The sequence below is a fragment of the Amphiprion ocellaris genome, chromosome 12, assembly GCF_022539595.1.
Source record: "Amphiprion ocellaris isolate individual 3 ecotype Okinawa chromosome 12, ASM2253959v1, whole genome shotgun sequence".
NCBI classification, from domain to species: domain Eukaryota; kingdom Metazoa; phylum Chordata; class Actinopteri; family Pomacentridae; genus Amphiprion; species Amphiprion ocellaris.
The window spans coordinates 6,242,324-6,258,494 of record NC_072777.1 but is presented as its reverse complement, the minus strand read 5'-3'; the positions used below and the strand labels follow the sequence as shown (position 1 = coordinate 6,258,494).

The 16,171-nt window shown below is 37.0% G+C and overlaps 1 protein-coding gene across 2 annotated transcripts in view; it reads right to left on the bottom strand.

Moving 5' to 3' along the window:
- The window catches only part of kcnh5a (potassium voltage-gated channel, subfamily H (eag-related), member 5a), a 33,239-nt gene that overhangs the window by 5,322 nt on the left and 11,746 nt on the right, over nt 1-16,171 (bottom strand). For both annotated transcript variants that reach the window (XM_035946860.2, XM_023267367.3), the window contains exons 9-11: nt 7,614-7,813; nt 4,377-4,629; nt 2,511-2,707 (exon numbers count right to left, since the gene is read on the bottom strand). In XM_035946860.2, coding sequence (XP_035802753.2) covers nt 2,511-2,707; nt 4,377-4,629; nt 7,614-7,813 — 650 coding nt within the window. The remainder of the gene's footprint in view (nt 1-2,510; nt 2,708-4,376; nt 4,630-7,613; nt 7,814-16,171) is intronic.

The window sequence follows — 16,171 nt, the reverse complement described above, 5'->3', positions numbered from 1 at the left end:
AACTAACTCAGGTCCGTTTGCTTTTGTGAATGTTTCAGAGCAGAGAATGCTGCTGCCTAATTTATATACCGGGCAATTATTTCAATCATCTAGATTTGCCTGGATGGTGTGGCAATCTCAGAACATGCACTACCATTCAAAGGTTTGGGGTCACCCAGGCAATTTCATGTTTTCCATGGAAACTATTCAAGTCCTCCTATGTGCTCTATATGAATTAAAGTTGCTCTACATTACCTAAAGTTGCTCTACATTAGTTAAATTTGCTCTACATTAGTTAAAGTTGCTCTAAAATGAGTTAAAGTTGATCTACACTACGTTCAAAAGTTTGGGGTCACCCAGGCAATTTCATGTTTTCCATGAAAACTCACACTTTTATTCATGTGCTAACATAACTGCACAAGAGTTTTCTAATCATCAATTAGTCTTTCAACACCATTAGCTAACACAATGTAGCATTAGAACACAGGAGTGATGGTTGCTGGAAATGTTCCTCTGTACCCCTATGGAGATATTCCATTAAAAATCAGCTGTTTCCAGCTAGAATAGTCATTTACCACATTAACAATGTCTACACTGGATTTATCATTCATTTAATGTGATCTTCATTGAAAAAAACAGCTTTCTTTCAAAATACAGACATTTCTAAGTGACCCTAAACTTTTGAACAGTAGTATAGATTTGACTGGATAGTGTGACAATCTCAGAAGACATATTTATTATTGGTCCACACAGACTTTAAATTTCTTGGTTTAATCTTGATCCAAACTTTGCAGAGCTTCAGGCCAAACAGTTTGTCCCCAAAAAGCTCCAGGGGCCTTTTTTATTTCATGCACATGCAAGCAGAGCTGAATACATAACAGTAAAAGAGGGCTCGGAGTAAATTCTAAACCTATGCAGGCATGAACAGCCTCTAAAGTCGCTCATATTAATAATGGATGGTTTTATTTTCAGTGAATGCGTTTTAAGTACGTGCCAGGAATCTTTCAGCGTTCGGCCACAATTTGCCTTGAAATTGTTTAGATTCAGAGCTGCTTCTGTGGGGTTGTGTGAAAAAAAATCACTACATATGATTACATAAGGCTTCTTAGAAGAGATTGGCACTGGATGAGAGAGGAAAATAACAGTATGTGCTTATTTTTATCATCGAAAATATAAAACGTTATAAACCAGTGGTGTTTTGTATGGACCTGCATGTCTGAGGTCATACTACATCATGAGTCTCATTAACTGCCTCATAAAAGTTCATATTTTAATCGACGGAAGCGTCTCTCAGATCTGCTGCCTCAGACGTATTTCTAATGAGCCAGTCCTGAACAAAGAACACAACATGTACTGGAATGACTTTTGAAGGGAGACTCCATTAAGAATTAATGTAATGTTGATCTCAAAGGATAATATTGTAGCAATATAGAATCAGCTTACTGTCAGTGTTTTAATGGGATGAATATGTATAACCCGGAGAAGCTCTATGAAATATTAATTAGAGCTTTAGTTTGAGCTGGAGAATAGTTTAGATGAGTTTTTCTGTTTCTCTGTAACCGTCCCTTTGTCGACTCTCTTCTAAAATCTCAATATTATTGGTGGAAAGTGTCCACGTGTTGATCATTGAAGTCAGCCAGTGAGGACAGATCAGTGATAGAATTCATTCCTACTCTCTATATATCAACACAGATTTCAGCATTATGCACGGTTCAAAAATCTTTAAAAACTGTTATATTTACCCCCCAAAATAACAGGAAGAAATCTCATAAAATTCACTTTCAATAATAAAAATATACTTTCTAGCTGTAATTTTACATGAGATCATGTGTATTTTTGGCAGATAAATATATATAATTATATTACATACATATATATATATATATATTTATATATATATATATATATATATATATATATATATATATATATATATATTTGGTTTCTGCCATTTTTAGCTAATTAAACGTGCCCCGGGTCAAATTGACATCATTGCTGTTCCTGAGAAACAAACCTAACAGGAGGGTTAAGCTACATGAGTTACTGCTGCAGAATAAACTTCCTGATAGTAGAAAAACTGGTTAAAATTTCCTTCACTCTAATCGTCTATGGCAGTAAAATACTACATTTATGTGGGAAAAAATAATAAAATTATCTTTTATATACTAGCAAAATGCTGACAAGAACATTGCTCTGTATTCTGATTACTGCTGTTTTTCCTACTTTAGGTTGAGTTTTGCTGGTAACATTTAAACACTTCAACCTAGTTATGGTTTAAAATGAGGGTATTTGTGAAACCGCAGACTGTACATTTTGTTCTTCATACTATAATGCTCTCCAAACACCAGCTATCAGGCTGTTTTCAATCACCTGTCCATGTTTTCTGAACTTCACCCCATTTAGCAGCTTCCTTCACTAAAATAGTCGAATACATCTTTAAATAATGTGATTCTTTATTTCAGTTGTTTTAAGCTCAAAGCAGTTGATGTGTTTTACATCACCGAATGGAAACAGAGATAATTTCTTTTTACCCGTTTCCGTAGGTTACAGGTGAGGATGAGGTTGCGGGAGAACGTGTTGGCGAACGCGGTGTAAAACTCCAGAACCCTCATCAGAGCTTCTCTCCTGATGACGTGCAGATCGCAGTAAGTCAGAGCTCGGACATTGGCGCAGGCTCGAGCCAGCGTGGTTTCTTTCCAGAACACGTCTCCGAATACATCACCTTTACCTAGACGTCAACATTATGTACAGAAACAGATTAAAAAAAGGTGTCAGATTCTTTGACATAAACGTCTAATGTGCGTGATAGAAGTCAGTTTTGAGGGGGTTAGAAGCAGAGTGGTCTAACCCACAACAAATCTGAGTTTTATATAATTTCTGTCAAATCTTATACTCTAGATTTTAGTGGCAAAGTGGTCTAACCCACAACCCAAATGTAGCATTACAGTGGCGCTTCCAGTGTTAGGCCATTTTTGAAAACAGAACTCATAACTCAAAAGCTGCAGAAAGTGGGTTAGACCATTCTGCTTCTAAACCTTCCTATTGTTTCTGAACTTGACTTGAATGTAAGTCCAGTTTTACTGCCTTTTAACTCTCAGTTTGGTCTCTACTGATCAGAATTGGACCCAAAAGCAATCTTGATACACATACCGTGGATTTTGTTTAAGAATTGTGTCCAAGATGAGTATTGAGCAGGACATTTTACAGTGTGAAAATTTACAACTTTGTTGTCACTTTTCAGTCAGTATGTAGGCCAATATAACTGCAATAAGCTAATATCAGTGAATATATTAGCCTGGCTAATTTATTCTGTTAGTGGCAAAGTGGTCTAACCCACAACCTAAATATAGTGCTACAGTGGTGCTTCCAATATTAGACCATTCTTGAAAACACAAATTTTTGAACCCATTTTTCTCCAAAACTACAGAAAGTAGGTTTGACCACTCTGCTTCCAAACCCTTCAGTTGTTTGTACAGATGATGTTGGGATCTGTAGCTGCTTTGAAATGGCTCCAAGTGACTTTCCGGACTTGGCCAAGTCAGTGATTTGCTTTTTCAGATCTTTGCTGAGCTCCTCAGACTTTGTGTAGTCTTTGTGGCTGATGAGTGGATTATTTAAACTAGCTCAGAGGAGTCATCAACTCTAGTCAATCACGACTGTTTTTGTGACAAAGATGCACGTGTTTTAAAGATTCCATCATAGCAAATTCAGAATTGCAGGAGTTGTTGGAAACTCAAGACTTTGAACCCATCCATCCATCCATCCATCCATCATCTATACACCTCTTTATCCTCATTGGGTTCATGGAGGGCCGGAGTCTATCTCAGCTGACATGGTGTGAAGGCAGGAGACACCCTGGACAGGTCACCAGTCTATCACATGACTGCATATAGAGACAAACAATCACACTCACATTCACACTTACAGACAGTTTAGAGTTACCAATTAACCTTAGCATGTTTTTGGACTGTGAGAGGAAGCCGGAGAACCCGGAGAAAACCCACGCATGCACAGGGAGAACATGCAAACTCCATGCAAAAAGGTCCTGGGAAGGCGGGACGCGAACTGGGGAATCTTCTAGCTGCAAGGTGAAAGTGCTAACCACCAAGCTACTGTGCAACCCGACTTTTAACCCATTTTTCTCAAAAACAACAGAAGGTGGGATCGACCACTCTGCTTCCAAACCCTTCATTTGGTCTTAAACATGTGGTGAACTCTGTGAAACTACAGGTGACTGCACGTCATCACTTTTATCAGTAGAAAGTGTGTTAAGGACAATATTAATGGCTTTATTAGAAAGACACTGCGCTGTGGCAACCTTTGCTCCAGTTTCGTCACTGCCAAAAGACTCTGATAAAATCTGGCAGGGACGTTTTCATAATACTGCTCTGTGTTACCTAGTATGGCGATGACCTCATCATCCTGAATGACCTCAAGTGAACCCGAGACGACGAAGCAGAGTGTGTCGACGCTCTCTCCGATGTGAAAGATGAGGTCTCCGGGTGCACAGTGGGTGGTCTGAAACTCCACAGCCAGGGAGCGCAGGCAGCCGTCGCTGGCCAGACGAAACGCCGGGTGGTCGTTGAACACCTGCCTGTTGAGGTGGACGCAGATGTCGGCTCGCATGTCTTTGGGACAAATGGAGAGAACCTGAGAGAGAGGAAGAGATTTTACAGCAAACGCTTACTGTATCAGTGAAAGAAGTTAGGATCTTAATAAAGACAACACCAGACATTTCAACACCGGATAAAAATAAACTTGCAGAGACACGAAACTTGCTGTGAGACGAGCAATCTGTCACAATAATCACTGAGTTCTGGCAAAACTGTGATTTTTAAATTCCAGATTACAGGCCGTGAATGCAATGATCTAAATCTCAGACATCGGATCAAACAGAGTCTCTGATTACATCTGTTTTACTTCACAACACATATTTTGCAGCAGAAGAACAATTGAGATAAATACGAGCCAAAGGGGGCTGCACAGTGGCGTAGTGGTTAGCACTTTCGCCTTGCAGCGAGAAGATCCCTGGTTCGTGTCCCGGCTTTCCCGGGATCTTTCTGCATGGAGTTTGCATGTTCTCCCTGTGCATGCGTGGGTTTTCTCCGGGTACTCCGGCTTCCTCCCACAGTCCAAAAATATGCTGAGGTTAATTGATCATTCTAAATTGCCTGTAGGTGTGAATGTGAGAGTGATTGTTTGTCTCTGTATGTGGCCCTGTGACAGACTGGCGACCTGTCTAGGGTGTCCCCTGCCTTCACCTGAGTCAGCTGGGATAGACTCCAGCCCCCCCCCCCGCGACCCTAGTGAGGATTAAGCGGTGGATAGATAATGGATGGATGGATGGATGAGCCAAAGGTAACATTACACCGAAGTGGTTGCAGGTAAATACATTTACAGGAATAGCTTGACTTGCTTTCTTTCATGTCGCTATCAGATTAGAGCCAGCAGCTAGTTAGCTTAGCTTAGCATAGACACTGGAAACAGACACAAAAAGCTGGTCAGACTGATACAGCACCAATAGAGGAACCGAGAAATACAACATTACAGGTAAACTACCTGAAAAATCTTAATTTAAAAAATATTGGCAGCAAAATAAAGTTTAAGTATAAAAGTAGCAGTCCTGGTTTACTCTGACTAATAATAAATACATTACCGTTCAAAAGCTTGGGGTCAACCAGACAATTTCATGTTTTCCATGAAAACTCACACTTTTATTCATGTGCTAACGTTAATTGTACAAGAGTTTTCTAATCATCAGTGAGCCTTTCAACACCATTAGCTAACACAATGTAACATTAGAACACAGGAGTGATGGTTGCTGGAAATGTTCCTCTGTACCCCTATGGAGATATTCCATTAAAAATCAGCTGTTTCCAGCTAGAATAGTCATTTACCACATTAACAATGTCTACACTGGATTTCTGATTCATTTAATGTTATCTTCATTGAAAAAAACTGCTTTTCTTTCAAAAATACAGGAGGTCCTCAACCTACGGATCGACATAAGTCGATTTTCATCATAAAGCAGGCGAAAATGTAAACAAAGCCGTTACGTGCATCACAATATCGATCAGTTCTTCAGAAAAGTCATGAATACCAACGACTTTCATGCATGTATGAGTCATTTACAAGAAGATAACAGAATATTTTAACGGACTGATATTGTTGTTGATGTTGATGATTCAATGTTTATTGTTCAGTTTGAGATTTACCTAATGTCAGTGAACGTGCCATGTTTAGTTAGCTCACCTCTGATTGGCTGAGAGTCAGCAGTGGTCTGTGTGTGTCGAGCTAGAGAGAGCTGGGAACGGCGGCTAGTTCTGGAGCTAAGTTATAGGTTTTTTGTCGTTATTTTGGCTACGGCCCACATTAGCCTGTGTGAAGGTTCAATAAACCACCAGAGAACCAGATAAAGTCTCACTCGTTCATCACAGAGGGTCGCTACAATATGTTGCACTGTTTTTGCCACTTGACCGATGTTTGGCGGTGTTTGGCCCTCTTCGGAGCTTTTCATTATATCTTATTTCACTTCCATGGAGATGGCTTTCCCTTTCTTCGAAGCACTGCCATCAGAAGAGTCTGACTTACACTTGGGAGCCATAATGAAGGGCAAAAAGTTAGTGAATGTAGCACAATCCAAGGTGGTGTACAACTAGAGAATGTAAACAAAGCTGTCTTATAGCTCCACTTGGCAACTAGTTTCACATAACCTGTTCCGACGTAACAACGAAACGCTGTAGGTCGAGGACGCTGTAAACCGAGGACCCCCTGTAAGGACATTGTGTCCTTACAGGGGGTCCTTAAAGTGACCCCAAACTTTTGAACAGTAGTGTATATATAGTTTAAATGCCGTTTTTATACTTTTTGCACAGATTAAACAAAAAATGTCAAAGATTTTATTAGATACTAGATTTTATTACCTTTAGACAGTCAGTTTTCCCTTGTTTTAAGTGGCTTTCTATTTACCATACAGACAGAGCGGGATATTGATCTTCTCATCAACTTCTCAGCACAAAAGCAAGTAAACCTACTTCTCAAAATGCCAGCTATCGTCTAGGCGATTTAAAAAGCCTCGAAATCCCAGCAACTGATGATGTAATTATCGAGGTAATAATTGTTTAAAGCTTTACTATCAGTTTGTGGTCACCTTGCTCTGTAGTAAATTATGACCCAGTAATAGTCCTGTGATTACAGTATCACCTTCCAGACCAGGTGTACAAGGTTTCAGTGAGCCTGACTTCATTTTGACCTTTGAAGCTGATTATTGTTGGCATCAGCAGGACAGTTTGTCAGCAACGCCTTTACGTTTTTTATGATTCTGTTAAAAATAATCATTCTTACTTTTGTCTTACATGATCAGATTAACTTTGGACTTGAAACGCAGGTGCATACTGTATACTCAGAATACTGCAACAACTACAATAATATACAATCTCACCTAATACAGAGGTCTGTGCAACAATTTTGATTCTTATTTATCGTGCACTTATAGCAGGTAGCCGTCTGGTGTCTTCAACTACCAACTTTGAAGCTTAAACCCTTTGCTGCACAAATCATTGACACTTGAAGGTTTGCTATCACAACCGGGACGTTAAATAAACTGTCAGCAACACAGGTACCACTAAAGATACCTTATCAGTGTCGATGCCCTTCGACATGGCCCAGGTGGAGACGATGAAGTCCATGACCCTCTCGCTCAGACCTTTGGGAACCTGATAAAGCTTGAGGAAGTCGCGCACATTGTTGAGCATCTCGTGGTAGCGGTTGGTGTTGGTGTACATCTGCTGGAAGATGGTGGTGACGTTTCCAAAGATGGTCGCATATAGAAGCGCTAAAACAAAGAGATGAAAGCAAAGTCAGGTAAAAAGTGGTTAAAAATAGACAGTTGGACTGTAATGGAGAGCAAATGTACTCAACTACATGAATAGGATGAAAGATATTTTACTTTTCTTTAAAAGGTTTTGGTTTTTTTAGAAGGTCTGAAATGTTTTTAGGTGAAAATTTTGCTCATGGAATTTGTATTATTACTCTGCCAAGGAACGCGATGGAGTAATAATACATATGTGACGATCACATAATAATTATGAGACGATCAGCGTACCTTTGTCTGTCCATCTGTCTGTTGGCAACATTACTCAAAAACCGGCTAACGGATTTGGATGAAATTTTCAGGGAAGGTCAGAAATGACACAAGGACCAAATGATTACATTTTGGCAGTGATGCAGCTTATAGTCTGGATCCACGGATTTGTTAAAGATTTCTGTATCATTGCAAGATAGCGGCACAGTGTCACTGTAACTATGACAACAAGTGAACACTATGTCTGCTGCCTGCTGATGATGACATGATTACGAGCCTACTACAAATCCACCACTGTGAATTTATCACTTTGGAACAGGGTAAATTTGGACTCCTCAGATCACATGACCTTCTTTCATTGCTCCAGAGTCCAATCTTTATGCTACCTAGCAACCTGAAGCCTTTTTTTCCATTTAGCTTCACGGATAGGTGGTTTTCTTAGAGCTACAGCTGTTTAGTCTCAATCCTTTGAGTTCACTTCACATTGTGCGTGTGGAAATGCTCTTAGTTTCACTATTAAACATAGCTGTGAGTTCTACTGTTGATTTCCTACGATCATCTGAGTTTGTTCCGACCACATTTATTCCTCGAAGATGATGGTTCTCCACTATCCTTCAGGTTTTAATAATGCATTGGATGGTTCTTAACCTGATTTTAGTGGTTTCATAAATCTCCTTAGTTGTTTTCTTTGCTTGATGCAGGCCAATAATAATTAACATCCTTTCCATGATCACAGGATATGTCTTCCAACATGATTGTTTAAGAAATGAGAAGCTCCTCACTGCATCAGCTAGAGTTAAATAAATTGTTGCAGGTGAAACATATTAATCACTGCAGTTATTATCCAATGGAAGGCTCATATCTATTTACTTAGTTAAATCCAAGTGTCAACTTTTTTTTTTTGGACAGGCAGTGTATAATTTCTGTAATATTTTATGGTCTAGATTTTAGTGGCAAAGTGGTCGAACCCACAACTCAAATATACTGTTACATTGGAATGTTAGACCATTCTTGAAAACACTAAACTTTGAACCCATTTTTCTCATAAACTACAGAAAGTGGGTTAGACCACTCTGCTTCCAGACCCTTCATTTATATGTAGATGCCAGAATGATACTAAATGATGAGTCCCAGTCTGTAGAAGCTCGACAGAAGAGAAATATCCCACAAGAGTTTCTGAGTAAGAAAAAGTAAAAACTGCAACTTGTCTGAGTGTGTTCCCTGACTGGAATCCAACAGAACACTTCTGTGGTGTTTTACAGATGAAGGCAGAGCAACAAAAGCCCTCGAGCAAAGAGCAGCTGAGAAAACAATTGTCTCTGAAGAGTGGCAGAACATTAGAATCCTCCATGCTGAGGACGATTGGCTCTGTCACCAAAAACAGAGGTGCACATGCAAGATTTGAAAACAATAAAAGGTTTGAAGCTCACTTTTTTAACAGTTTTTATTTTTTTTTTTAACAAATATTCCCTGTTTTGTTAAATTAAACATAGTATCTTGTAAAAATCACAGAAATGAAATATTAAATTACGTTACCCTTAAAAAAATCAAAACCTGTGTAGAATATGTCAGTATTTTTTGTAAAATAATAATTGTGTTTTGTAAAATAATAATTGTGTACTGTCTCGGTATCTAAATCAGCAAAAAAACAAACAAACAAAAAAAAGAGTAAAAGGTTTTAATCTCACATTTTATAACACTTATTTTACAAATATTCCATTTTGTTAAAGATAATATATTACAAAAATTAAATATCAAAACGTGTAGAATACAGTATATCAGTAATTTATTCTGTTGAAATATTTGACTGTAGATTTTCACAATTTTTGACAGTATTTAAATTAGCAAAAAAAAACAATAAAAGATTTGAATCTCACTTGTTTTAACAATTATTTTTACAAATATTCCATTTTGTTAAAGATAATATCTTGTAAAAATTACAGAAATTAAATATTAAATTACATGTTACCCTTAAAAAATCAAAACCTATGTATAATTTATCATTGATTACACTATTTTTATAGTATTTAAATCAGTAAAAAAAAACAATGAAAGGTTTGAATCTCATTTTTTAACAACTATTTTTAAAAAATATTCCCTGTTTTGTCAAATTAAAGATAATATCTTGCAAAAATTGCAGATATTAAATATTAAATTACATATTATCCATAAGTAAAAATCAAAACCTGTCAAATATATCAGTAAATACACTATTTTTTATAGTATTTATAGCCACAAAAAACAATAAAAGGTTTCAGTCTCACCTTTTTGAAACAGTTAATTATTTTAAATATCATTTGAAAGAAAAAACATAAATAAATATTATATTTTACACATTTTATATTATATATATAAAATGCAATTATCTGAATTATATGACAGTTAAATGTATGCACTCAATTTGTTGTGTATTCTACAGTGTTGGCTCACAGTCATTACACACAGTCAGAGGTCTTTATAATATAATTCATAATGCACACTTCCTCAGCGCTGTGCCGCAGTGACCTCAAAGAGTCAGTCAGTATCTCTTAGCGTGAAGTTTTACCCACTCAAGGGGAAAAGCATCGTCTCCAGTCGCCACAGCAGGATCCCAGAGGTTAGGATACATATCTAACGTGATGTCTCATTGTCAATTTACTACACTGGAGCCTGCAGCCAACCGCTCCCTTTCCTCTCCTTCCCCTCTCATAATTACTGTATCCGTGGCAGGAGATGTATCGGCCGGGATTGAGCGCGACGCCTCAGTGTGACTGAGTGATCTCTGTGATCGGGGCACCATCAGACTAATGGGTGTTTACTTTGGGGAAGTACAAACCTTGAAGCGCGCCTGTCAGTTTCTGTGTCCTCAGTGGTTTAATTGCACCACTTTACATGCTGTTTTAGAGGAACGGGCCAGAGGTCGGCGCACAGAGCCGAGTTCAGCCGGAGCTACTCCCTCTATCTGCACCCAGCGATGAAAATAACACTGCAGGCTGGAGTAAAAATAGATATTTCTATTTTGGTGAAACGGTGCGATTTAAACGAGGACCCCGTGACTTATCGTTCCAGACACGATTGATGTAACTTCACAAAAAAAATGAACAAGAACTAGGATTTTTTTTTGAGAGGGAGTGGGTGAAAATATTTTTATGAATTGAACTTTTAGCTGCAATTAGATGGATATTAATGTTAGGATCACAAAAACAAACTAGTAAAGAAATGTACACTACCATTCAAGAATTTGGGGTCACCCAGACAATTTCATGTGTTCCATGAAAACTCACATTTTCATTCATGTGCTAACATAACTGCACAAAGGTTTTCTATTCATCAATCAGCCTTTCAACACCATTAGCTAACACAATGTAGCATTAGAACACAGGAGTGATGGTTGCTGGAAATGTTCCTCTGTACCTCTATGGAGATATTCCATTAAAAATCAGCCATTTCCAGCTAGAATAGTCATTTACCACATTAACAATGTCTAGACTGGATTTCTGATTCATTTAATGTTATCTTCATTGAAAAAACTGCTTTTCTTTCAAAAATAAGGACATTTCTAAGTGACCCCAAACTTTTAAACAATAGTGTACATGGATTAAAGTTGCTCTATATTAGCCAAAGTTGACATTATTGGTTAAAGTTGCTCAATATTAAGGTAGCTCTCTATTATTTAAAGTTGCCCTAAAGGAGTTAAAGTTGCTCTATACTAGTCAAAGTTGCTCCATTTTAGTTAAAGTTGCTGTATAATAAAGTTCTTCTATATTACTTAAGGTTGCTCTAAATGAGTTAAAGTTGATCTATATTGGTTAAAGTTGCTCTGCGTTAAAGTTGCTCTACATCAGCTAAAGTTGCTCAAAAATGAGTTAAAGTTGCTCTACATCAGCTAAAGTTGCTCAAAAATGAGTTAAAGTTGCTCCATTTTAGTGAAGATTGTTCTATATTAGTTAAAGTTGATATTAGTGGTTAAAGTTGCTCTATATTAGTTAAAGTTGCTCTATATTAGTTAAAGTTGCTCTACTTTAGTTAAAGTTGTTCTATATTAGTTAAAGTTGCTCTACATTAGTGACAGTTGCTGTAAAATGAGTCAAAGTTGCTTTACATTCATTAAAGTTCCTCCATTGTAGTTACAGTTGCTCTAAATAAGTTAAAGTCGCTCTACAACTGCACAAAAAAGACATTTTGAAGCTCTCTGGAATTCTAGCCATGGCTGTGCTGTATTTCATATTGAGCCAACAGTGACTGAAAATGTTACAGGAGGAGTAAAAACACAGAAACTGATCTGGATTCAGAGGATTAAAGTTTCTGCTGTCCTGCTTTGACGGTATCTCATGTGATAACGTCTCACCCTGTGCTGTAAACCTATTTAAATCTATCACACATACTGACCAAAATCATACAATTCAACTGTAATGACCTAGCATCTGTAAAAATAACAAATAAAAAAATCCCCAAACTGTTCATCTCCAATGTCAGGAATGTCTGACAAATTGTTTCCTCCTGAATGTCAATGCTAAGCTACGCTATCCCACTGCTGCCTGGCTGTAGTTCCAGATATGAGAATATTTGCAGTATAACTTTAGGAAAAGCAAAGGAGCAGTTTTCCCAACAGGACAAATTGTTCCTTTAAGTCTTCAGTATCAGAATAAAGTGGTGTATACATATATATATATATATATATATATATATATATATATATATATATATATATATATATATATATATATATATATATATATATATATATATATATATATATATATACAGAAAACAATTTCTCTGCAAATTTGACATATAAATAGAGTTTATCGTCAAAATTATTGTTATTACTTTCATTTTGCAGTTGACATAAACACCCTTGCTCCTCATTAAAGTACAGCTAGTTCTATGAATGACTATTAAAGCAGTGTAGAGGGCGTTACACAACCAAACTGCACCAACATGCTGAGATCCGCAGACATTTCTGAGTTACACAAGACTTTATAGTTTCATCTTGATCTCATTTACGCATTAAAAACTGCAACTCCAAGCCACAGCACATGCAGAATGCAACTGTTTTCATTGCATGTGTTGAGGATTTAAATCTACCAGTTGATGACATGAAAGCAGAAGTGCGTCCCGAGTGTTTTGAATTAAGCACAAGCAAAAACATTTATTTCTCAGTTTGAGCAGATTATTAATAGCAGAGAAGAGCGGTAAATCATTTGAGTGTGACTGAATTAACCCGTAGACGATGCTTCTGTGATGTGATGTCCAACCTTCAGACAGACACTCACACAGCAGGCTGTGATGGGCGCTGAACATGTCACTTTTTATTATCCACTGAGCAGAGTCCTGAATCCTCCACCAAGCGTTGAGGCTGCAGCTAAATGTGAATTACACGACCGGTTGGAAGACCAGAAAATGTCGTCTGTGGGTTATTTTAACCCTGCTCAGGATAGAGAATTATTTCTCTTAATAAATGCCAAATTCTGTCATTATCAAAACAGGGTTTTAAGGGTTTGGAAGCAGAGTAGTCTAACCCACTTTCTGTAGTTTTTGAGAAAAATAGGTTCAAAGTTTTGTCTTTTCAAGAATGGTCTGACATTCCACTGTTTGGGTTGTGGGTTAGACCACTTTGCCACTAAAATGTAGACCATAAAATATGACAGAAATTATATAAAACTCAGTTGGGATTTTTTGTGTTTCTAACCCCCTCATGTCACTCTGCAGATTTTCAGTTATTTTAAAATAATTTTCTGTTCATTCTGAACAGATTTAAGCCATTTTGGAGTATTTCTGAGAATTTTTAAGTCATTTTGTAAATTCTGAAACCATTTTGGTCAATGTGAGAAGATTCTTGTCATTTTTGAGAATTTTTGTGTAATCCGGGACCATTTTTAAGGTCATTTTGGACAAATTTATTGTCATTCTGCACATTTTCAGTCATTCTGGATCATTTTTAATCATTTGAGAGAAATTATGACAGATTTTGGATAAATTTCCAGTCATTTTAGACTATTTTTATGTCATTCTGAACAACTGTTTGTCATTTTAGATCATTTCTGGAAAATTTTCTGTAATTTTGGATCATTTTCAAGTCATTTTGAACACAATTTGAATCATTTTGGATGATTTTTTGAAGCATCTTGGACGATAAGGGTTTGGAAGCAGAGTGGTCTTTTTAACAAAAATGGGTTCAAATTTTTGTGCTTTCAAGAATGGTCTAACATTGGAAGTGCCACTGTAACATTATATTTGGGTTGCGGGTTAGACCACTATGCCACTGAAATCTAGACCCTAAAATATTACAGACATTATATAAAAGTCAGATTTTTGGTGGGTTAGACCACTCTGCTTCTAACCCTCCCAAATGGTGATTGACTGTGTACGAACCCAATCCGAATTTGTTCAATTTGAGTTCCACTCATGCATACGCAGCTCCTTTTACATCCAGACTGTAAAGATGGGAGGTTCTTGAGGTAAATTAATGGGAGTTTGTCAGATATAACTCGAAACCTGACCTGAACTGGTGACTTTCAATGAGAGAAGAGCAAAAACCAAAGATGTTTGCATCGACTGCAGTGTAAAAATAAAAACAACAAGACCATTATGTCAAATTTATAGTGGAAATGTGTTTTTAAACTTTCAGAATAAATGCCTACATAAATTAAATCTTTGTTTCTATTAAGTAGATCACACTTCTCTTGAAATGTTACTTGTTCAGTTCCATAAACATCAGCAGTGTGTTGAAGTCACGCCTTCTTCAAAATAAAAGCTCCATAAACCTAAAAAATAAACATCTTCATGGCATTAACTGCATCAAAATGAATTCCAGTGTGAGTTAATCACAAGACATGAAGTAGAAATAAAATTATGTAAATGCTTTGTTGACACTACAAGCTCATCTAAACGTAAAACCAGCCATGTATTGATCTTGTTATTCTGCATTTCTGCAGAAGATCCTCCAACATCTTCACCATATGTTGCTCCACTAGCAGCTGTTAAATAGCCAGCAGGACTGTGAGCAGCACATTATCTTGAATAGCGTGCAAGTAAGTGCATCCAGATTGTTTAATCTCCTGCAAGATTCTACTGGCGTGTTATGAACGGATGAACGAAGGAGATGAAAACAGTATCAAGGGACGTATGCTTTGTTTGGTGCAGAGCAGCGAAGCACTGAAAGGCTTCTATCGGCGTGCAGCTGTTGTTCAGATATATTACACCTGCAGTATTAACGATGCTGCTGCATATGTTCCACCTCCTGCTGCCGTTATAAACTCAGACTATCTGTTGTTTAGTCAAAGCTAAATATATCCACGAATGGCTCATATACAGTCTGACTGTAAAAAAGAAAACGTCAATTATTTATACAGAGCTGTTTTTCAGAAACTGGTCTAAATTCTGTAGCATTAACTGAATGGACATAATGACTAAAACACCAGTATGAGTGAAATAACACTGGACAGTAACAGCAGCATATGTCAGAGTCACTGAGGTAAAACAAACATCTTTTCTGTTTAATGGAGAAAGAATGAGTATGACTGATGAAGTTTTTAAAAAATGTATGAATCAGTGTTTCAGCTCATATCGCCTCTGTACTCAACACTACTATAAAAAGTCAAATTTTACTGAAAAATAACTAGTATTTTACAGCAGTTTTCTGTTTTGCATAGACAAGTCTGTAAAATTGCATGAATTAACACCAAACAGTCATTTTAAGTATTATATCAGTAATGCAAAATTTATTTTATTTCTTTTAGAAAATGACTATATTATCCATACTATATGTTCCTATTTTATTAAATTCCATACATTTATGCAAATTGAAAAATATATATCTGTAATATATATCTAACTTAAAGGTTTAGGCGCATGCTATAATGTTTTTGCTCATAATTTTGATGTAAATATTTTTATTTGTATATACATGTCTACTTCTAGGTCCACTTTTTCACACCAAGCTAACGTTAGCTGTTAGCTTGGTGTTTTAGCAGTCAGAACAACTCTAGCTGAGGTTAGCTTTTAGCAGTTAGCTTGGTCTTTTAGCGGTCAGAACAACTCTAGCTGTGATTAGCTGTTAGCCGTTAGCTTGGTGTTTTAGCGGTCAGAACAACTCTAGTTGAGGTTAGCTTTTAGCAGTTAGCTTGG